Source organism: Hibiscus syriacus, unplaced genomic scaffold (assembly GCF_006381635.1).
Source record: "Hibiscus syriacus cultivar Baekdansim isolate YM2019G1 unplaced genomic scaffold, ASM638163v2 tig00111445_pilon, whole genome shotgun sequence".
Lineage (NCBI taxonomy): Eukaryota > Viridiplantae > Streptophyta > Magnoliopsida > Malvales > Malvaceae > Hibiscus > Hibiscus syriacus.
In genome coordinates this window covers 231,121-252,950 of record NW_024063096.1, presented here as the reverse complement: position 1 = coordinate 252,950, position 21,830 = coordinate 231,121, and the positions used below count along the sequence as shown (strand labels likewise).

The 21,830-nt window shown below is 33.1% G+C and overlaps 1 protein-coding gene and 1 pseudogene across 1 annotated transcript; one reads left to right on the top strand and one right to left on the bottom strand.

Annotated features, from left to right (window-relative positions):
- Positions 1-12,479: 12,479 nt before the first annotated feature.
- LOC120163422 lies at positions 12,480-16,362 on the top strand (annotated as a pseudogene).
- A 343-nt stretch (positions 16,363-16,705) lies between these two features.
- On the bottom strand, positions 16,706-21,056 carry LOC120163423 (transmembrane protein 184B-like). The gene is made up of 6 exons (XM_039173360.1): positions 20,633-21,056; positions 20,427-20,500; positions 19,980-20,129; positions 18,364-18,649; positions 17,526-17,759; positions 16,706-17,427 (listed from the first exon to the last, which is right to left on the bottom strand). Exons 1-6 carry the CDS (start codon positions 20,786-20,788, stop codon positions 17,062-17,064), a joined length of 1,266 nt encoding a protein of 421 aa, XP_039029291.1. The 5' UTR covers positions 20,789-21,056; the 3' UTR covers positions 16,706-17,061.
- Between the last annotated feature and the right edge of the window lie 774 nt (positions 21,057-21,830).

The following is a 21,830-nucleotide window of genomic DNA, read 5'->3' as shown; positions in this document are numbered from 1 at the left end:
CTTCGAATAGTGAATGAAAATAATTATGTGATTAATAACCCAAGGTATATGTATGAGGATTAGAGTATAGTTGGCATGCCAAGAGTTGAGGGTTTATGTGGTCTTTCGGGACAAATATGTGACACTTCGGTGCAAGCAAAACTATGTGGTCTTTCAGGACAATTATGTGGAACTTCGGTGCAAATTACGAGCTGTGGTTACAACATTAGTGCACAACCTCATAGTACTCAAATACCTAGAATTCTCAGTAGTATACATTGGGAATTTGGAACAAAGCTAAGCAAAGTAAATAATATACATAAGTATACCTTTTTGATAGGGAAAATAATTTATAATTCTTTTATAAATGTTTCGATAAAAACCAATACAAATTTTGTTTATTAAGTTAGCACTATTAGTATTTGCTCACTAAGTCATCGACTTAGCGTGTGATTTCCTCACGCGTAGGTTTGAAGAAGGCTGAAGACTGATTTGTTGAGCATAGTGTACCACTTGAAGATCATATCAAGACAAATTAAATGTAGGTTTTTGTTAATTTCGTAAATTGTTGGCATGTATTGTATGTTTAATTTGAAATGTTTTGATTTATTTTGTAAACTTATATATTTTGTATTTATGTAAATTATCAAAGCTTTTATGTAAATTATGAATGTGTAATTATAATCTTATTTAAGTTAAAGTTTCTACCTTTTTATCTTGATTAAAAATTTAAATTGGTTTTTACTTGTTAATTCCATATGTTTTGAAAAGTCAATGTGACACTTCGGATTCATATTCGGGTCGGGTACTAGTTAGGGGTATTACAGTTACAACAATTTGTATTTGACTTGTAAAAGTTTGTTAATGATAAAAAAATAAACAAATTATTTGTTTAAACAAATTATTAAAAAATTAAATGAATTATTCACGACTAATAATTTTCAAATAAATTTTGGTTCGATTAACGGTTAAAGAAATTTTCGTTAATTCAAAAATTGACCAAATTAACCGAAATTTGTTCGGTTCGGTTAATAATTTTCAAATAAATTTTGGTTCGATTAACGGTTAAAGAAAAAATTCGGTTTGGTTAATAATTTTCAAATTAATTTGGTTCGGTTAATAATTTTCAAATAAATTAACCGAACAGGTTAACCAAATTTTTTCTTCGATTAATTCAATTAATAATTTAAAAAATCTGTTAATTCGGTTCAGTTAATAATTTTCAAAATAATTTGGTTCAGTTAATAATTTTCAAATAAATTTTGGTTCGATTAATCGAACCGAATTAACCGAATTTTTGCTTCGTTTAATTCGGTTAATAGTTTAAAAAAATCAGTTAATTCGGTTCGGTTAATAATTTTCAAATTAATTAGGTTCGGTTAATAATTTTCAAATAAATTTTGGTTCGATTAACCAAACCAAATTAACCGATTTTTGCTTCGATTAATTTAGTTAATTTTCAAAAATATTCGGTTAGTTCGGTTCGGTTAATAATTTTCAAATTAATTTGGTTTGATTAATAATTTTCAAATAAATTTTGGTTCGATTAACTGAACTGAATTAACTGAATATTTTTTCTTTAACCGTTAATCGAACCAAAATTTATTTGAAAATTATTAGTCGTGAATAATTATTTACTTTTTAATAATTTGTTTAAACAAATAATTTGTTTAATTTTTTATCATTAACAAACTTTTACAACTCAAATACAAATTGTTGTAACTTTAAATCATTAGGGACTTTTTGCCCAATGATTTGGGTGCTGGCTGTAACACTCCCAACCCGTATCCGACCCGGATACGAGTCCGAAGTGTCACATTGACTTTTCAAACCTTGACTCTTAAGAAAAATCCCGGGAAATTTAAAACTTTATTTAAAACAAAATACAGACTTTATCAGAGTGCTCGTACTTAATGACTTATTACATGCCAACACTTTATACATAACCAAAAACATACTTTGTCAAATATTTCTGATCTGATCTTTTGGTAAGGAAAACTGACCTGTCTTGCTCCGCATCACTCCTTACTCTTCTCGAAACCTACGTGTGAAACAATCACACGCTAAGTCGAAGACTTAGTGAGGCATAACCACTTATAATGCACTTTAAAACATATATATTGATACATGCATGTTCTGTTCTATCATGTTATAGCAATTCCAGGAATTTTTCATATCGTATAGAATCATATCAGATTAATCGCAGTAAATTCATACATACACATAATTCATCATTCACATGTTATCATATAATCACATACTTTTTCAATCAAACACTATACACACAACATCATATAATTTCTATAGCATTTATCATACCACTAACTTATATTTGTTCATATCTCTGGATTAGCCCATGTATATATGTGAGAACTATCGATATGTGAGTCTATAGAGGTTGTGCACTATGCTGTCACCACAGCTCGTATAAATGCACCGAAGTGCCCCGTAGAATTGCACCGAAGTGCCCGTAGAATTGCACCGTAGTGCCCGTAGAATGATGTCCATAAGGACCACGTAGAATTCCTTAAGAATCATATACATATACTATGGATCAAGTATGTGTCTTTCAAGACTTCACACAGGTTCCAAAAGATATACATATGTCCTAAAGAATCGAATAAACCCTCGACTCTTGGCATGCCAACTATACCCCTAGCTCTCATGACACATAAAATGGGCGTTATCATTTCTTTCATTTCAAATATACACATAAACTTGTAATTCACTTTCACATATCACGTATCACATAGCTTCTTTTCATATGATCACATAGTCACATAGTTCACTTACCCGTAGATCATTTCCATATAATTCACATGTCACATATGTCATGTTTTCATATAATTTCTATCATTTCTCACCCAATCACCTTTATTCATATAAACATACTTATCATATCTTGTTCACATAAGATCATATACTTCATATAATATATCGAAACACCTAGAACACTTTCACGTAGCTTATAGTCATAAGTTTTGTCTCGTATCATATACTTGTTTTCACATATATATTTCCTATCAATTCTTATACCATCACATAATTCCTTTAACATACATAACATATCATGTAACATTATAATAGAAATACTTATAAGTCATATCACTTAAAGCACATATACTTATAGTCACATTGCTTATATCTTAATCGTATGCCTTCTCTTAAACATATATATTCACATGTTCAGGTAATTCACCATTTCATCACATAATTGGGTATTCATATAACTCATTTCATTTCATTTCATATCTATCTATATATATATATCCTCAAGATTATCCTAATATAAATCATATAGCACTCTTATATTTCGTATTCATCTAGGGCAGACTTATAAACATATCTCACTTCTATTATTCTATATAATCTAATCTGTTACTTAATTCAATTTCTTATAGCTCTTATAATCTTCTCATATAACTTCACAAATTTCTATCATTCAACCCATGTGTTATAGTTTTATTTAAACCTATGAATCTTTCCATCTAGCTTATCTTATACGTTCATCTTATCATTTATGTTCAAATCCCCTAGTTGGTGTACTATTTTCACTTCATCCTATAGATCAATATTATCCAGTTTATTTCACTTATCATATAAAAATATAATTATTTTACTATGATCACATAGTTTATATCTCATACTTTGCTTTCTCATGTTCACCTATATCATGTCATATGGCTCATATCTTTCTCATGCAGTCACATAGTTCAGTTTCACATATGTATATATATACCTTATATAGCACATACTTCTCATAACATTACATTCAAAAGCATGTCAACACATATATTCATGCATACATACAATTCATGTCATTCATATACATATAATCATATATTCATGCATTCTAACATAGGAAATAGACTTGTCGCAAGTCTTGTTTCCATTTAGCACCATAAACTAACTAATATGCACTCACCTGGCCTCACTAGCCAAATCCAATCTCTTATCTTTCCCTTGATCGATCTTACTTGCTAAACGTTCCGGAATTGCTTTATGCGTAGAATCTACATAAATGTACATTTCGAGACCATCATTAGATACCTACACCTTGTAATTGGATACTATCAATTTAAACGAACTTATTAAATCCATATCCCCAATTTTCCTTTAGGGGGAAACGGTTCCCCCCCCCATGGGGGTATCGGTTCCCCTATGACATACTGGAAATTCTTGTTCGTTTGAAGGGGTATCGGTTCCCCTTGAATGGGTACCGATTCCCCTTGCCCAGAAATCATATTTTCAACCCGAAAATTACTTCATTTCCTCTCAAACACTTCATATATCATCCCCTTTTCATCCTTAACTCTAGTACACATACTTAAACCAATCTATATTCATTTATTTCATCTTAAACCTCAAAATTCTATCTTCCATATAAGATTCAAAAATCATACCAAATTTCCAATGTGTTCTAATTCCAATTCTAACACTTCCTACCTCTTAATTTAATCCTTGACAAGTCAAATTCAACTTCACAATCTATTAACTCCTTCCATATCAAAAATTCACTTAAAAACTCATTTTTCTTAATTTCTCATAACTTGTTAATCTTTGAGGTTTAAGCCCCCTAAAGCTTTCCTTAATCTTTCTTAATATCCCAAGAATCAAAACAAGCTTTAAAACGAAAGAATTAACCAACTAAAGACTCACTTACCTTATACCAAGCTTCACGGTTGAGAGGAGGAAGAAGAAGACTGAAGAATGCTCTGGACTCTTCTTCATACGTGCTTATTACCCTTAAAAAAATTATAAAAAATCTTTCTGGTCAAATGACCATAATACCCTTAATTTCCTTTAATAATTACCAAATAACCTTCAATATATATTCAAATAATCATTGAATTCTTTCATTCTTCTACTTTAGTCACCAAATTCTGATACTTTACAATTTGGTCACTAACCCGGTATTGCGGATGTTACAAATCTCCCCTCCTTTTAAGAAAATTCGTCCTCTAATTTTTCACTGAACATCTTAGTAAGAACATATCTTCAAATGTTCTTATGTTGCTTCCTTTACTTAATCTTTCTTTCTCTTAGTTCTTCAACTACCTTTTTCCTTTATACATCCTTATCATGTTACTTATCATATAACCAATAGCATCAGTTCTTATCACTCAAAATCCTTAATCAATCAAATTCTTTATCAATCTTTAATTATCTTATAACCATACCAAACTTGTATTTCGTCATCATTTGACCAAAACACAACTTTAAATCTTCTTCAATGTGATTACACATATACTTTAAGGAGTCAAACAATATTTTCACATCACCTTGCACACTTGTCTTATTTCTATATCAAAATTGTCCTCTGTACTTCCATAGTCATCGTATCTGATCCTTTAAATCAATCCCTTTCATTTCTTTATTCCTTATTCCTTATACATTAATCATATATTTCCTTTCATGTTCACATACTCTTGTCTTATTACTTATACTCATCTTTATGTACCAATCTTCATTGCATCCTCATTACTTTAATAACCCATTTCTTATACATAACTTCATTCTTTATCATTTCTTATACTTGTATTTTCCTTCCTGAAGGTTCCATGCAAATACTTATCTCAGTTTCTACATCATAGTTATCTGCTCAGAATATACAATCATATTCAAATTCACATCATAATCAATTAACTCCACTTTGTCTTTTCCTTCAGTCTTATAACTCTATCACTTTTACTCTGACAGCTAGTCAATAATATATGTTCAATCTAGGGTACAAACCCTAATCAACTAAACACATACATCCTTTCAAATCGAAATTATCTTAAATTCGCTTACTCAACTTATCAATTTCACCCCTATTCTCATACATCCTGAAATTTCTTTTGCTCAAACTCAACATTCTGACTTCCTGTGTCTTATAATCTGATCATCGATATACACATTCTCAAACTCTTCTTATCAATCCTCAGCTTTATTTAAATATACCAATTCTTACTTCCTTTTCCTTTACTATACCACATTACTATGATCCAAATATGCAACTGTATCCAGATCCATTGCAGATCTGGTTATTATATCCTAAAATATCTTATAATCTTATAATTCCAGTACATTTTTATCACATACTCTAGGTAGCCAATGCTAACTCTTTCCATCTTAACTGCAAACCCTTATCATAAACATACTCTTGTTTATGCGCAATATTATCACTTCGTTCCAAACTCATAAGCTCTGACATATACTTCTTATACACTTGTCACTGATGCACTTATCCTTGAGTTCTTCTATACGTAATCATCACGTCATTAGATCTTTTTAACATTCTTATGGTGACACCCGTTCACCATATTCTATCTTATTCACATAATAGCAAAACTACTCTACATCGTTTTTCCGATTCCAAACGATGAAAATTTTCTATCATTATTCAGATATGATTTCAGCTTTCGGAAATCAACTTTTGATCTTACTAGGCATTTCCTGAGGTGTCCGCTCTTCATCCTGCCTGGCCAGGGCAAGTGAATAGCTATCACCATCAGGAATATCACCTTTCACTTACTTCGAAATTATCACGATCGGATTTCTACTGTTAAACTATTCTTATTTTATTAGCAAGACAACGTATTCCTTACACTATCAGATCAGAAATTTTTCAATCTATGTTGGCATGTACACCTTTTATGACCTTTTGGACTTCGTTTAGGCCGAGAATCGGCTAAACCATAGCTCTGATACCATTAAATGTAACACCCCCAACCCGTATCCGACCCGGATACGAGTCCGAAGTGTCACATTGACTTTTCAAACCTTGACTCTTAAGAAAAATCCCGGGAAATTTAAAACTTTATTTAAAACAAAATACAGACCTTATCAGAGTGCTCGTACTTAATGACTTATTACATGCCAACACTTTATACATAACCAAAACATACTTTGTCAAATATTTCTGATCTGATCTTTTGGTAAGGAAAACTGACCTGTCTTGCTCCGCATCACTCCTTACTCTTCTCGAAACCTACGTGTGAAACAATCACACGCTAAGTCGAAGACTTAGTGAGGCATAACCACTTATAATGCACTTTAAACATATATTGATACATGCATGTTCTGTTCTATCATGTTATAGCAATTCCAGGCATTTTTCATATCGTATAGAATCATATCAGATTAATCGCAGTAAATTCATACATACACATAATTCATCATTCACATGTTATCATATAATCACATACTTTTTCAATCAAACACTATACACACAACATCATATAATTTCTATAGCATTTATCATACCACTAACTTATATTTGTTCATATCTCTGGATTAGCCCATGTATATATGTGAGAACTATCGATATGTGAGTCTATAGAGGTTGTGCACTATGCTGTCACCACAGCTCGTATAAATGCACCGAAGTGCCCCGTAGAATTGCACCGAAGTGCCCGTAGAATTGCACCGTAGTGCCCGTAGAATGATGTCCATAAGGACCACGTAGAATTCCTTAAGAATCATATACATATACTATGGATCAAGTATGTGTCTTTCAAGACTTCACACAGGTTCCAAAAGATATACATATGTCCTAAAGAACCGAATAAACCCTCGACTCTTGGCATGCCAACTATACCCCTAGCTCTCATGACACATAACATGGGCGTTATCATTTCTTTCATTTCAAATATACACATAAACTTGTAATTCACTTTCACATATCACGTATCACATAGCTTCTTTTCATATGATCACATAGTCACATAGTTCACTTACCCGTAGATCATTTCCATATAATTCACATGTCACATATGTCATGTTTTCATATAATTTCTATCATTTCTCACCCAATCACCTTTATCATATAAACATACTTATCATATCTTGTTCACATAAGATCATATACTTCATATAATATATCGAAACACCTAGAACACTTTCACGTAGCTTATAGTCATAAGTTTTGTCTCGTATCATATACTTGTTTCACATATATATTTCCTATCAATTCTTATACCATCACATAATTCCTTTAACATACATAACATATCATGTAACATTATAATAGAAATACTTATAAGTCATATCACTTAAAGCACATATACTTATAGTCACATTGCTTATATCTTAATCGTATGCCTTCTCTTAAACATATATATTCACATGTTCAGGTAATTCACCATTTCATCACATAATTGGGTATTCATAAACTCATTTCATTTCATATCTATCTATATATATATATATCCTCAAGATTATCCTAATATAAATCATATAGCACTCTTATATTTCGTATTCATCTAGGGCAGACTTATAAACATATCTCACTTCTATTATTTCTATATATAATCTAATCTGTTACTTAATTCAATTTCTTATAGCTCTTATAATCTTCTCATATAACTTCACAAATTTCTATCATTCAACCCATGTGTTATAGTTTTATTTAAACCTATGAATCTTTCCCATCTAGCTTATCTTATACGTTCATCTTATCATTTATGTTCAAATCCCCTAGTTGGTGTACTATTTTCACTTCATCCTATAGATCAATATTATCCAGTTTATTTCACTTATCATATAAAAATATAATTATATTTTACTATGATCACATAGTTTATATCTCATACTTTGCTTTCTCATGTTCACCTATATCATGTCATATGGCTCATATCTTTCTCATGCAGTCACATAGTTCAGTTTCACATATGTATATATATACCTTATATAGCACATACTTCTCATAACATTACATTCAAAGCATGTCAACACATATATTCATGCATACATACAATTCATGTCATTCATATACATAATCATATATTCATGCATTCTAACATAGGAAATAGACTTGTCGCAAGTCTTGTTTCCATTTAGCACCATAAACTAACTAATATGCACTCACCTGGCCTCACTAGCCAAATCCAATCTCTTATCTTTCCCTTGATCGATCTTACTTGCTAAACGTTCCGGAATTTCTTTATGCGTAGAATCTACATAAATGTACATTTCGAGACCATCATTAGATACCTACACCTTGTAATTGGATACTATCAATTTAAACGAACTTATTAAATCCATATCCCCAATTTTCCTTTAGGGGAATCGGTTCCCCCCCCCCATGGGGTATCGGTTCCCCTATGACATACTGGAAATTCTTGTTCGTTTGAAGGGGTATCGGTTCCCCTTGAATGGGTACCGATTCCCCTTGCCTAGAAATCATATTTTCAACCCGAAAATTACTTCATTTCCTCTCAAACACTTCATATATCATCCCCTTTTCATCCTTAACTCTAGTACACATACTTAAACCAATCTATATTCATTTATTTCATCTTAAACCTCAAAATTCTATCTTCCATATAAGATTCAAAAATCATACCAAATTTCCAATGTGTTCTAATTCCAATTCTAACACTTCCTACCTCTTAATTTAATCCTTGACAAGTCAAATTCAACTTCACAATCTATTAACTCCTTCCATATCAAAAATTCACTTAAAAACTCATTTTTCTTAATTTCTCATAACTTGTTAATCTTTGAGGTTTAAGCCCCCTAAAGCTTTCCTTAATCTTTCTTATATCCCAAGAATCAAAACAAGCTTTAAAACGAAAGAATTAACCAACTAAAGACTCACTTACCTTATACCAAGCTTCACGGTGGAGAGGAGGAAGAAGAAGACTGAAGAATGCTCTGGACTCTTCTTCATACGTGCTTATTACCCTTAAAAAAAATTATAAAAATCTTTCTGGTCAAATGACCATAATACCCTTAATTTCCTTTAATAATTACCAAATAACCTTCAATATATATTCAAATAATCATTGAATTCTTTCATTCTTCTACTTTAGTCACCAAATTCTGAAACTTTACAATTTGGTCACTAACCCGGTATTGCGGATGTTACACTGGCTCTATTCCCCCCAAAGACCCTGGTTCGATTCCCTTTGAGCACAAAATTATCCCTTTATTTTCATTTCAATTGGTGGTGACACGTGTCACCTAGAAAAATTATTTAATTGAATAATTTAAAATTCATAAATAAAGCATTCCAATCATATATTGACACATGTCACGTTCTAATTGGATAGTTAAATTTATTTAATTGAATTAAAATAGTGACTAAATTGATAGAATATGTAAATATTAAAGACCAATATATAATTATGTCAATTTTATTAACGAACATCTCACCACCTCTATTAAAATTAACGGCCGTTGGTTATTGAATTAATTAAATAGTTGGGTGGTTTAATTGATTCAATTGAAAGTTCGAGGGTCACATTGATTTTTGACCATATTTTAGTGGTCTCCCGTGTAGTTTACCCAAAAATTATTATGTTAATGTGATTATCTAAGTTATAACTTATATATATTTCATATTAATATGACATTATATTATGTCATAACAATAAATAATTTAATATTTATAAAAAATTAAAAATAATATGAAATTGTATAGATTATCATGTGAGATCTCATGTTAATACTATTAAAATTTTAGTATTTTAATTAATATTTGTGTTTTTTTATCAAACTGAGGTAAGTACAATGTAATATTTGTTCAAAGATAATTCTTAATCCTTTGACAATGAACACATGTACCCCTAACATTCATGATACTTAAACTTAGAACCTTAAGAAATAATAACAATTTTTTTACTATCTTGCAATTATTTCTCTTTTTTAAAAGTTAAAGTATTAAAGTGTTCATATTTATTTTATTTAAGAAAATGTCGATAGTTTGAAAAAAATAACTAAAACAACATATCATGACAACTCTCATCTATTTTTTCAATATCTTTAATATTTACGAATATTTCCCAAATTATTTCCTAATTATTAAAATAATTATCCGTTAATATATTATATCACATCAACACCATTTTAATAAAGTCAAATATACATGATTTTGATGAAATTCATTTATATGTTAGGTCTCTTAAATTTTATTTTCATTTAATATAATTCTTAAAAAGTATTGAATCTTAAATTAATCTTTATGTTATTATTAATTGTACTTTAATTATTAAATTAAAATAATAGAGATGTTGATTTTTTAAAATTAAAATTAAGAACTTAAATTTAAAATGTGTTAAGAGTATAAGGTCTGATAGCGTAATTAAGCCCACAACAAAAAATATTAATGCATTGATAAATATGCATGCGTAGTAGGTGAATGGCATGCCAGGTCAACTATGTATGTTGGGGTTACAGTTTATTAGTTGCCATTTTTTTCTCAATACTGATATTAATTATTTTAGGTTTGATATATACAAAGTTAAAATAACTTTTATTTTGAAACGTTTGAAGGTATAGAATATCATTAAATTTTATATTATTTATAAATTATCAAAAAAATATCAAAGCTATAATAGTTGTGGAAGGAAGGTGTCCCGGCGTATTAATTTTTTCGGTCTAATAACAATTTTAATTTATATCAATTTAAATAATACAAATTAAATAATCGTCCTTAAATTTGAAGTCTAAATGCTTAATAAAACTTTATATTTTTAAAGTGAAACAATTTGATCCTCTAGTTCATCCATGACTAGGGTTATAACTAGTCAAGTCGAGTTTGACTCTATTTTAAGCTCGCGAACTTAAAATTTTTAAATTTGACTCGAAATCAAAAATTGAAACTCGATTCGACCTCGAAAAAACTTGAACTCGAAACCTTCTCAAACTTAACTCGATTGAAATTCATGTTCAAACTCGAGTTCGAACTTAACCTTAAGTACATGAAGCCTCATACTGTATTTTTTAAAAACAACATATGAAATGTTAATATTATCAATAATATAAATTTAAAAAAAAAATAACATATTATTATTTTTAGTTGCTTGTGAGCTTTTCGAGTCCGATATAAATTAGTTTGTTTCGGTTCGTTAAAAGCTCGAGTTAAATTTGAGTCCATTCAATTCGATTGTTGACCGAATTGAATTCAATTAGCTCAAAATTTGAATGAAAGGTGATCCCTTAAAGCTAGTGACCGTTCAATACAACTCTAGATTCCACGATCGAGCAACCCTCCTCGATCGCACAAATCAAGGATCTTCATCCAAATACTAACAGAAAACGGGCATTCAAAGAAAAGATGATCACGCGATTTCGCGTTCACACCACATGACACACACAGATCAGCCACTGCCATTCCCATTCTAAGCAACCTATTAAGTGTGACGAGCCAAACGACCACGATGTGTTTTGGAACATATAGCGGGAACTCTCATAATGTCGTGTAAAGAAGAAGCATCACTTCTCAAAGAAAATAACTCTCTAAGACTCCAATTAATTGAGCTTTTAACCTCAAGTGACAAAAAATCCTCATTCGCTAAAATACTCTTCATCAACCAGAACAAACATGTCTTGTTTCAATAATAAAGACTATTAAGGGTTAGGCCTCCTTCAGGCCTCGGTAACCAAATACAGTTCCAGCTCACTTTGGCAACTGAAGTAGAAGTATTTTGGGTTGTAATTATTATAAGTATCTTATTAAATAAGTATTAAACTGTATACTTTAATCCTTCTACTTCTGCAAAATTGCAAGCCTTACGCCGTCTTCTGCGTCTCCTTCCTTCTACTCTCTTTGGCAACTTTTGGGTTTCTCTTTGTTGGAGCTTTTAAGGATTCTGCTTTTCTCAACATTTATTTCAAACTCATTCGGTGAGTGGCTTTAACGCAATTGGATTATCTATTTGCTTTTGACCCATTCTTTGTCTTTAAATCAAATCCAATGTATACTTGAAAAGAAAAATAAAGCAAGATTTTGTTCCCTAAATTTTAGTTACTGGAACACTAGCGCTTCATTCATGTATGTTTCTTGTTGGGTTCTTTGAACCGTATATTTTAGTGATGGAAGCACTATCAGTGGCTGACTAAAAGCTTGATTCTGGGTTATTTCTGAGCAAGAAAATAGGGTGCTTTTTTCAGCTCTTCATCATGCCCTTGTAGAATCCATTGTTAAGTACTCGGTTCGAGCAGTTGTGTCCGTTCGTTGTTTATAGGCGAAGAAAAATTCTAAACAGATACTCACTCCAGAGTATTAAAAAAAATCATGCCTTTGTATGAGCTATATCGGATGGCTAGGGGGACGCTTGATTCATCTGAAGATAAGAGCCCTTCAACTTCCACTGATTTGTCTTCTGTGTAAGTTTCATATATTTTAGCTTGGTTTCTCTATGTGTTTTTAACATTTAACTTCGTTTATTACATGTTATTCAATCACACGTGTGTTATTTGATTTGCAGACCTGAGAATGACATTGTTGAACTGGTATGGGAAAATGGTCAAGTTTTGATGCAAGGTCAGTCTAGTAGAGGTAGAAAGTTTCTTTCTTGTAACAGCTTACAATCCCACACTTTTAAGACCAGAGATAAAGATGTAGGAAACTGTGGGAATAATACAAAAATGGGAAAGTTTCGGGTGATGGGCTCTGTATTGAGTAAAATTCCGATGTCGGTGCCGTCTCATGATGATGATGAAATCGTGCCTTGGCTGAAGTACCCCGAGAATCAATCTTTAGAGAACGAATGTTCTGGTTATTGTCAGAACTATCCGAGCTTACTGCAGATGGGATCCCAACTCATAGTAACTTAGCATCGGTCGATAGGAATCGACAATCCATTAAAGATTTGTTTATTATTTCTCTGAATGATGCTGCCGGGTTCGAACAAGGAATGCTGTCAAAGGTTCCTATACCCGCAGATGATGAAGCTAGGCCTAGATGTGGTACCAGCCAGCCGTCGCAGCCATGTCAAGCGTCTTCTCCATATTTTAGATCAAGAAATTTGGAGAGTATTGGTAATAATCTGAGCCATACGTTCACCGACCATGCCATTTGCAGAGATTCAATGGGAGTTAAACCTTCAGATGATGCTTTCCCTGGAATTAAGATGCAGAAACAAGATCTAGTTGCACCTTGTAATAATACTGTCTTGATGAATTTTTCCCATTTTTCACGTCCTGCTGCTCTTGTTAAATCTAGTCTTCAGAACATAGGTGCTATGGCTAGGATTGAGAAGAATGGAAGTAAGGAAAAGGGGATTGGTGCCAGTGTTAGCGACCGTGTTGATTCCCCACTCATTGATTCAAATATTGAGCTACAGAAGGAAGAAATTTCTCATTGCCATTCTACAATAGTGCCAGCGAAGACTGATATAAAAGAATCTAAAGTTAGGTCTCAAGATATACCAGTTGCCACCGAACAAAATGGTGCTATTGGTGAAGAAAATGTGCTGGAAAAAGATAAAATCACTAGTCAAGTTATTGGTGAAAATGCATCTAAACGTCTGCCGCATAGTGATACAGCTGTAGAGTCTGTGCTTGCTGCTTCCTCTGTTTGCTGTGGAAATAATGTAGAAAGAGCTTCTGACGATTCAGTAGTACATAATTTGAAGAGAAAAAACCGTGATGACGAGGAGTTCGAATGTCCTAGTGAAGTAAGTTATAGAGCATAATTTTATTTTGCGTTGCTGTGCTTTTAACTATTTTTTTCACTTTCCAATAAAACCAAGTAACCAACTTACATGTGTAGGATGCTGAAGAAGAATCTGTAGGTGTGAAAAGAGCAATTCATGCTCAAGGTCGTAAGGGTCTAAGAGAAGTCGAGCAGCAGAAGTGCATAATTTATCTGAAAGGGTGAGGAAGTGCATTTGATTAGTTCAATAATTCTAAATTTTTCTTTCATATGGATGTGTCTTAATTGTAAGATCTTGATTCACAAATGGAGGCGAAGGGATAGGATAAATGAGAAGATGCGTGCTTTACAGGAGCTCATACCGAACTGCAACAAGGTTGGCAATTCGTTTAAATTTGTTTTTGTTAATCTTTTTTAACTAATTCAAAGGAGTTTTCTTAGAAACAGATATTTATTGGATTAGTAGTTTAAAACAGATGGCTTATTCATTCCTCTTGAATTTGACTGCATCTTAGTTAATTCATGAGACATGATTATATACTTGTATAGATTTGTGATTGAACTAAAAACAGACCAACAAATGTTAAGCTGTTGACTTTTCACATTTGACATTGCCAGGTGGACAAAGTTTCGATGCTGGATGAAGCAATTGAATATCTTAAGACACTCCAACTACAGGTGCAGGTAAGATCTTTGTCTTCTCTCTCCTAATTCCTTGCTCTTACTCTTCTTTTTGGCGAATATTTTGAATTTCGATTTATCAAATATCATCCTTACGCAGATTATGTCCACGCGACCTGGCTTATATATGCCACCGATTATGTTTCCAACTGGAATGCAACACATGCATGCAGCAGCTCATATGGCGCATTTTTCACCCATGAGAGTTGGAATGGGTGTAGGTATGGGTTTCGGGATGCCATTTCCTCAAATGAAGACTGCAGCTTCTGCTTGCCCTATGGTTCAAGTGCCTCCAATCCCAGGACCACCCTTTTCTGGCACCACTACACTCCATGAGATGGCAGGATCTAACCTCGAGTTATATGGGCTTCATGGTCAAGGACTTCTGACATCGATGCCCAGTGCACCTTTGATTCCGATTCCTGGTGAGCATCTCGTGAAATCAGCCCTTGGATTGAGTGGCAGTGGACTGGTAGTTCCAATGGACAATAAGGATTCAGCTACTGCTTCTAGTTCAAAGCATCCAATTCTGAACATCAACTCACAAGTGGCAGAGAACACCAACATCAATAGCTCAGTGAATCAGACATCTATTCAGGTTAGGAAATTTTTCTTGTTCCTTTTTCAAGTCAATAAAAAAAGGAGTTTCGAGTATTTGTTGAGGCGGGTTTTAGTTGCCAATGAGAGAAGGTTGCCTCAAGGCTTTTTATCTCCTCGGAGGCAAAAGATAACTATTTCACATAGTATAGAAGCATATCCTCAATGATATTTAATGTCATAATGGTTTCCCCTAGACAAGTTTATGGTAAACCTGTCGAATTTTCTTGTTAGGTTGGTTTAAGGGAACCTTTTTCCTTTCCATCAATGAAAAAGCTCTATGCTTCTTAGTTCTTGTAAAGCAGGAGTTGGAATACATACACACAAACATGCAGTAAGACACATTTATTACCTTTTGCTATATTCTACATAACACAGAGAAGGGTGTCGGATTCTATTTACTTGTCACTCATCTAAACATTTTGCTATGCTTTTTTTTAATGGATTCGGCTCTTGTTGTGGTCTGCCTGAATTTAATCAAATTTGTTATTGTTTGCGATGCCAGTGTCGGACAACAAATGAAAGTTTTGAACAGCCAGCTTAAGTGCAAGAGAATAGTCGAGCCTCGGAAATCACTAGTAGTGTTCCATTTAAATCCAACTGATGGAGATGATAAGTTACCTGATAGGTCATAGTACTTTTGCTTGTATATACGCATCGTGTTGTATCGAATTGTGTGTGAAGTATGAAACACTAAATATATATGCAACTGTAGGTTATAATTGTTAGCTTTTTGACCTGAAGATGGGAATATATTTGTTTCATATGCACATCAAATTAAAGATGAAAAGTATTCTTATAATTTCGTAATTAATCTGACATCCAATTAATCGATGACAACAACTTAATCTGTATAGATATATACACATCATCCATGCAAATAAAACGTGTATACAGCATATCATAACAAAACAATAGAAAAGGAAAGAAAAAAATGGATTCACTCGGCAAAAGGAACCAAAAAAATAAGAGTACACCTTTGTTGTACACGACAAATACACAAATCCATTGAAGGAATAACTCCCCCGTCAAGCTAATAAAATTTGAATAACATGCATAAAAGGAAACAAGATTGAGACTGAGTCAAGTGAACACAAGTTGAAGCCGGATTTCATTACTTTCAATTCATATCCTTCAAATATGTGACCCTAAAGTGCTACTGCATCTGCAGAGCAGACAGCAACAAAATAAAACATCAATCGGTCGGCGTACCTTCCACTAGGTCACCAAATTCCACTATGACATCTAAGGGTGACTGAATTTTATGTGGATTGAAATCAATACAGGCGAATGAGTGGGAAGAGAGAATATCGGGAGCCGAGGACAACAGCAAATAAAAACACACAACTTCGTAAAGGAGGCTGTCCAAAGTCGGAAATAATGTTATGTCAGACGCTCCCCGCTCCCCCCAAGTCCCCAAGGATGCTACTAGACACTTGTCACCTAGGATTGATATCTTTCGCTGCCGGAACTGCCGAAGGATAACCGGATAGATCCATGTCCATAAGTGACATATCATACGGCATTGAATAAGAATTTGAGTGGTCCATAAGCAGTGATGATTTTGTAACATCAGCACTTGCAGATTCAGGTACAGAGCTAGGGTTTTGGGGAGCGCCTGTACCATATGATGGGAGAGCGGATAGCTGAATATCCTCTAGTTTGTTAGGTATTGCGTGTTTGTTTCTTCTAGCTGCATCCATCTCGGGCCCAGTTGGCACAAAAGTCCTTGACCGGTACTTCCTTGTTCCTTCATCTCCATCATTATGGTTGTACAGTACATAATCATGATACGTTGGTGCAAACTGTGAATCCGATAAACAAATATCAACACCATTACAACCCTAAACAAAAGAACGGTCTAAATGAGGAACCTTTGGGAAATGGCACGAAGAAGGCTCACCTGGTGGACAGTATCATGATAGAAGTCATTCAACATTAAGGCATGTGCAAGGCTTCTTGTAAAATCACGACACACACCAATATTTGCACCAGCATACTCTTTATATGGAAATGCATAAAGATGACCTACGGCAGCTATAAGCATCTCAACACATATAAGGAAGTTTTGAAACTGAGCTGCTTCTTCAGCACCCTTTATAAATCCCGATTTTGCAGCAAGAAAAAACAGAACACCCTGAAAAAAGAAATAAATTTAGGGAAATTTTGACTTTGAGTTTCTTTCAGCACCTTTGAAACTAGATGGGGTTCAGACATGGTATGTTGCCATCACAGCAAAAGAGGTTATGCATAACCATCTGTACATGCATGCATTTCATCGGGCTTAATAGATGGTACAATGCCAATGCCGTCACAGCATAAGATGTGGTTTTCTAAAATGGAAGTAGCATCTGCCTGTGGAGAAACAAGAATGCAGCACTTCCAGAACTTCAAATTGCTTTCAAGACTTTACATCAGTGTAAAAGGGGAAAAGAAAAATCTAGAAAATTAGCTTCCCCTAGAAAAAATAAAAAGCATAAAGATAGTATCGATGTGGACAGCAAACAGGTTAGGAAAGGTTGCATTCTAGTATCTAGAAGTTGCCACCCCCAAGGTTGCTATAAAGATGCTATAAATATTTCTGATTAATGATCAGCACCAAAAAGAAACAAAAGGATGATGCAACAAAAATAGAAGAAAAGATAAAAGTATCTTAAAGCCAAAAAAGAAGATCTGTCTTCTTTTTTCTAGTTTTCACATGCACAAGCATGTAAGGAAGTAAAAGGCACACAAGATTTTACCTGCCAATAGGTTAAGAAGACCACAGATTTTATGATGATGAACTTCGGAACTGGATTGAATGGCTTAAGAAGATCTTTGCATGCCATGTAAAACAACACCAAAGCATACAGAGCCGATGTGTAAGAGATTGTGTAGATGATAGTAAGATATAGATATGACTGGTTTGGACTGAAATTCCCATCTTCATATTTTCCTTTGGCATATAATATGAGAGTAACAGCAACTAAAATGGGCTTCAGGATGACAAATTGCAGGCAGCCTTGCTTGCATCTCCGTATAAAGCGCCTACATTGCAGATTCAGGTGCAAATAATCAAATTTAAGCCGAGTTCATAAGAAAGTCCCAGTAAAATCTTTATTAAGTTTCCAATCAATCGTGACATTAAATACAGGAATTTGTTGTGTAGGGCAAATAATTTGTCTAAAATACACTTTCCATATTTTAATGATATCTAATAATGCTCCTCAGAGTATCCATAAGTCTCTTGATTATATTCATAGTACCTGCCTAATGATAAAGTTCTTCATTATATTTATATACATGATTAAACAAAAGATGCCACATTAGTTTAGGCCTTGATTTAAGACTTATGATGTTACACATAGCTGATAAGGTGTTTTCAAGTAATTAGGGTTACATGGTGTTCCTAAGTATACAATTTCGGATGAGGAAGTCAAATTTGTGAGACACTTTCTAGGATAAATGGGGACCCGATTGGACACATTTTGCACTTGAGAAATGGATGGGCAAACAAATTTTGTTAATTGGACTTTAGGTAATACACTAAGGTGTCTTGTTGGGAATCACGAAGATTCGAGATTGACTTAATCCTCAAGCTAAGTTCACATAGAACAACTCTGTGAGTAGGACAATTAAGAAGACACCTTTTGAACCTGCATATGGACCCAAACATCAACATGTGATTGATTTAGTTCCTTGGCCACTTGGAACTCGGGGAGAGATGATGGAAAAGTTTATGTTGATCATATGCCATGACTTTATCAATAGGTGAAAGGTTGCTAGAAAGCAAGCAATGATTTTTATGCTAACACAACTAATCTACAGTGTTGAATTAAGGAGTTTGAAGAGGAAACTTGGTTCTAAATTTGAGATGAGAGAGGTTTTTGAAGGGCACATATCCATGTTGAAGGCAAAAAAGTTTGGACCATGTGAGGTGTTAAAAAAATAGGCTCTAATGCTCCTGTGATTGAGTTGCCTTCAGATTTGCATATTGGCCTAGTTCTCAACTCTTCTTGTATCCTTTTGAGGGTTCTGATAGGGATGTTGCTAAAACTTTAGATCATGGATAGACTCTCGAAACAACCTTTTGACTGTTTGTAACTACACATCAAGATAATCATACCAGATAATTATATTGAACATCATATTATACAAAAAGATTAAGCTCTTTGAAATCACATTAAGAAAACAAAGTAAATTATTCACAGAATAATTAAAAAGCAAAATAGAAAAGCATGCTCAAAAACCCAAGAAGTGAAGTTTGGTAGTTCATTGCTCTAAACCATCGACAGTTATTGAATGTAAATGCCAAATCTAAATAATGACGAAAGTAAAGATGTTATTGATATAAGAAATGCCTATATCTGATACTCACCCATCTAGTGGTACAGGAGGCAAGCAGCATGTCATCAGAAACCAAGATGGCTTTAAAACTCGACCAGTCAAACTGAGCACAACTGCTCCTGGACCTCCAACCCATGCCAAGCAGAGAGAGAGAAAATTATAAATGACCCAAGCTTCATAGCTGTAACAGTTAAAAATGAAATGGTATTAGAAAATAATAGTTTTTTGTCCAATGATAGGCATCAAAACGCCAGCAAAACACGGTTAGCTGGCTACTAAAATTGAATAAAACAGGTTAACGATTAACAAATAGTATATCCTTACACCATCCTTAATCAATCAATCTATCAAATATCAATCCACATATACATGGCATAAACTTTTGAATAGGATAATGGATTAAACGAAGGAACTCGAAAACTATGTGCAATCGAGAAACCGATGATCAACTCAAACAGCCACGGTCAGAAAAACGTACCCCTCCCTGAAAGAATTGAAATAGATTGAACTCCGTGGTAAAACAAGGGACAAGAAAGACATTAACGCATAAACCTGTGAAATTTAGGCATCACGAAGAAGAATAAGGACTTAGGCACAAAGAAAATAAATCCAGTAAGAGAAAACAAAAAGCCCTATACACAATCATAATATAATAACAGTAAAAAGAAAAAGAAAATAACTGACCGGGACCATGAAAATGATGCGGACGATGTATCTCTGAAAAATAGGTTCCGTGTAATTCAAAAGATGCCTGTAGATGTGAAGAACGGCCAACCAAACGGCTCCGGCAGTACACAATAAGGCGAGGACGTCGAGGTAATTAGGAAATGAATCACCCATTTCTGAGACCCAATTCTAAGATTCTTCCATCTACCCAAAAAAAAACCCTAGCAGCGGTACATGGGAAGAGCAGTAAACAGGAAGGGAAACCCTAATGCTAAACCGATTGCCCAAATTACGATGGTGTTGGAATTGAATGGGGGAATTGACAAAAGTTAAACCCAGGCAGATCTAGGCTCTGGGTATTCTCTAAACAAGAAAGTAGAGGAAAAGAAAATGTGGGTCTTCAACAGCTGTTGATGATTGCTTTTCACCGGCGGTTCTTTAGAATCTTCCTTCAACACGGCTGGCAAAATGATTTCTCCCACTATTTTCTATGAACCCAAACAGCACACTAGAAGCATAGAATATACAATTGCTTTATATTGTGGGGATTTGGGATTAGGTTATAATTGCTTTTCTTCTTCCTTCCAATACAAACAATCCAACAAATTACCGTAACCGTAATTTGCATTACCAGCAAGCTAGGGTTCTTAATCAGTGTTTTCCAAATTAGAAACAAATTATTTTTTTCTTTTAATTTGTTAAATAGAATTTCCAGTTTTATATTTAATTAATTATCTTGATTTTTAATCCCAAATTTAAAACTTTACTAAATATATGTTTTCAAAAAATAATAGATAGATAGATAGATAAATGTGTTTATTTAAATTTAATCTTACATTTCTAAACTAGAAAAAGAATTATCCATACTTAGTTGTTATATTAAAGTATAAGTAATGGTGTTTTTCAAGGGGCTTTTACTAAAATATCACACAATTTTTTTAATATAATATCTATTTTTAATTAATTACTAAAATGATTTTTTTACAGGTGTATGATGTATCATATAGGTAAAGTTTAGGGATGTATGTTTGATCCGAATTTAATTGGTCAATTCTATTATATAATGTTCATATTTTTAGTTTTAAAATTTTGATATTGAGTCAGATTTTTGAATGATAATATCGGTCCTCTAAAAAATAATTGTATAATTAACCTTTAAATATTTAGGTATATTTGTTATAAAACACGCACGCACGCAAGCATATATATATATATA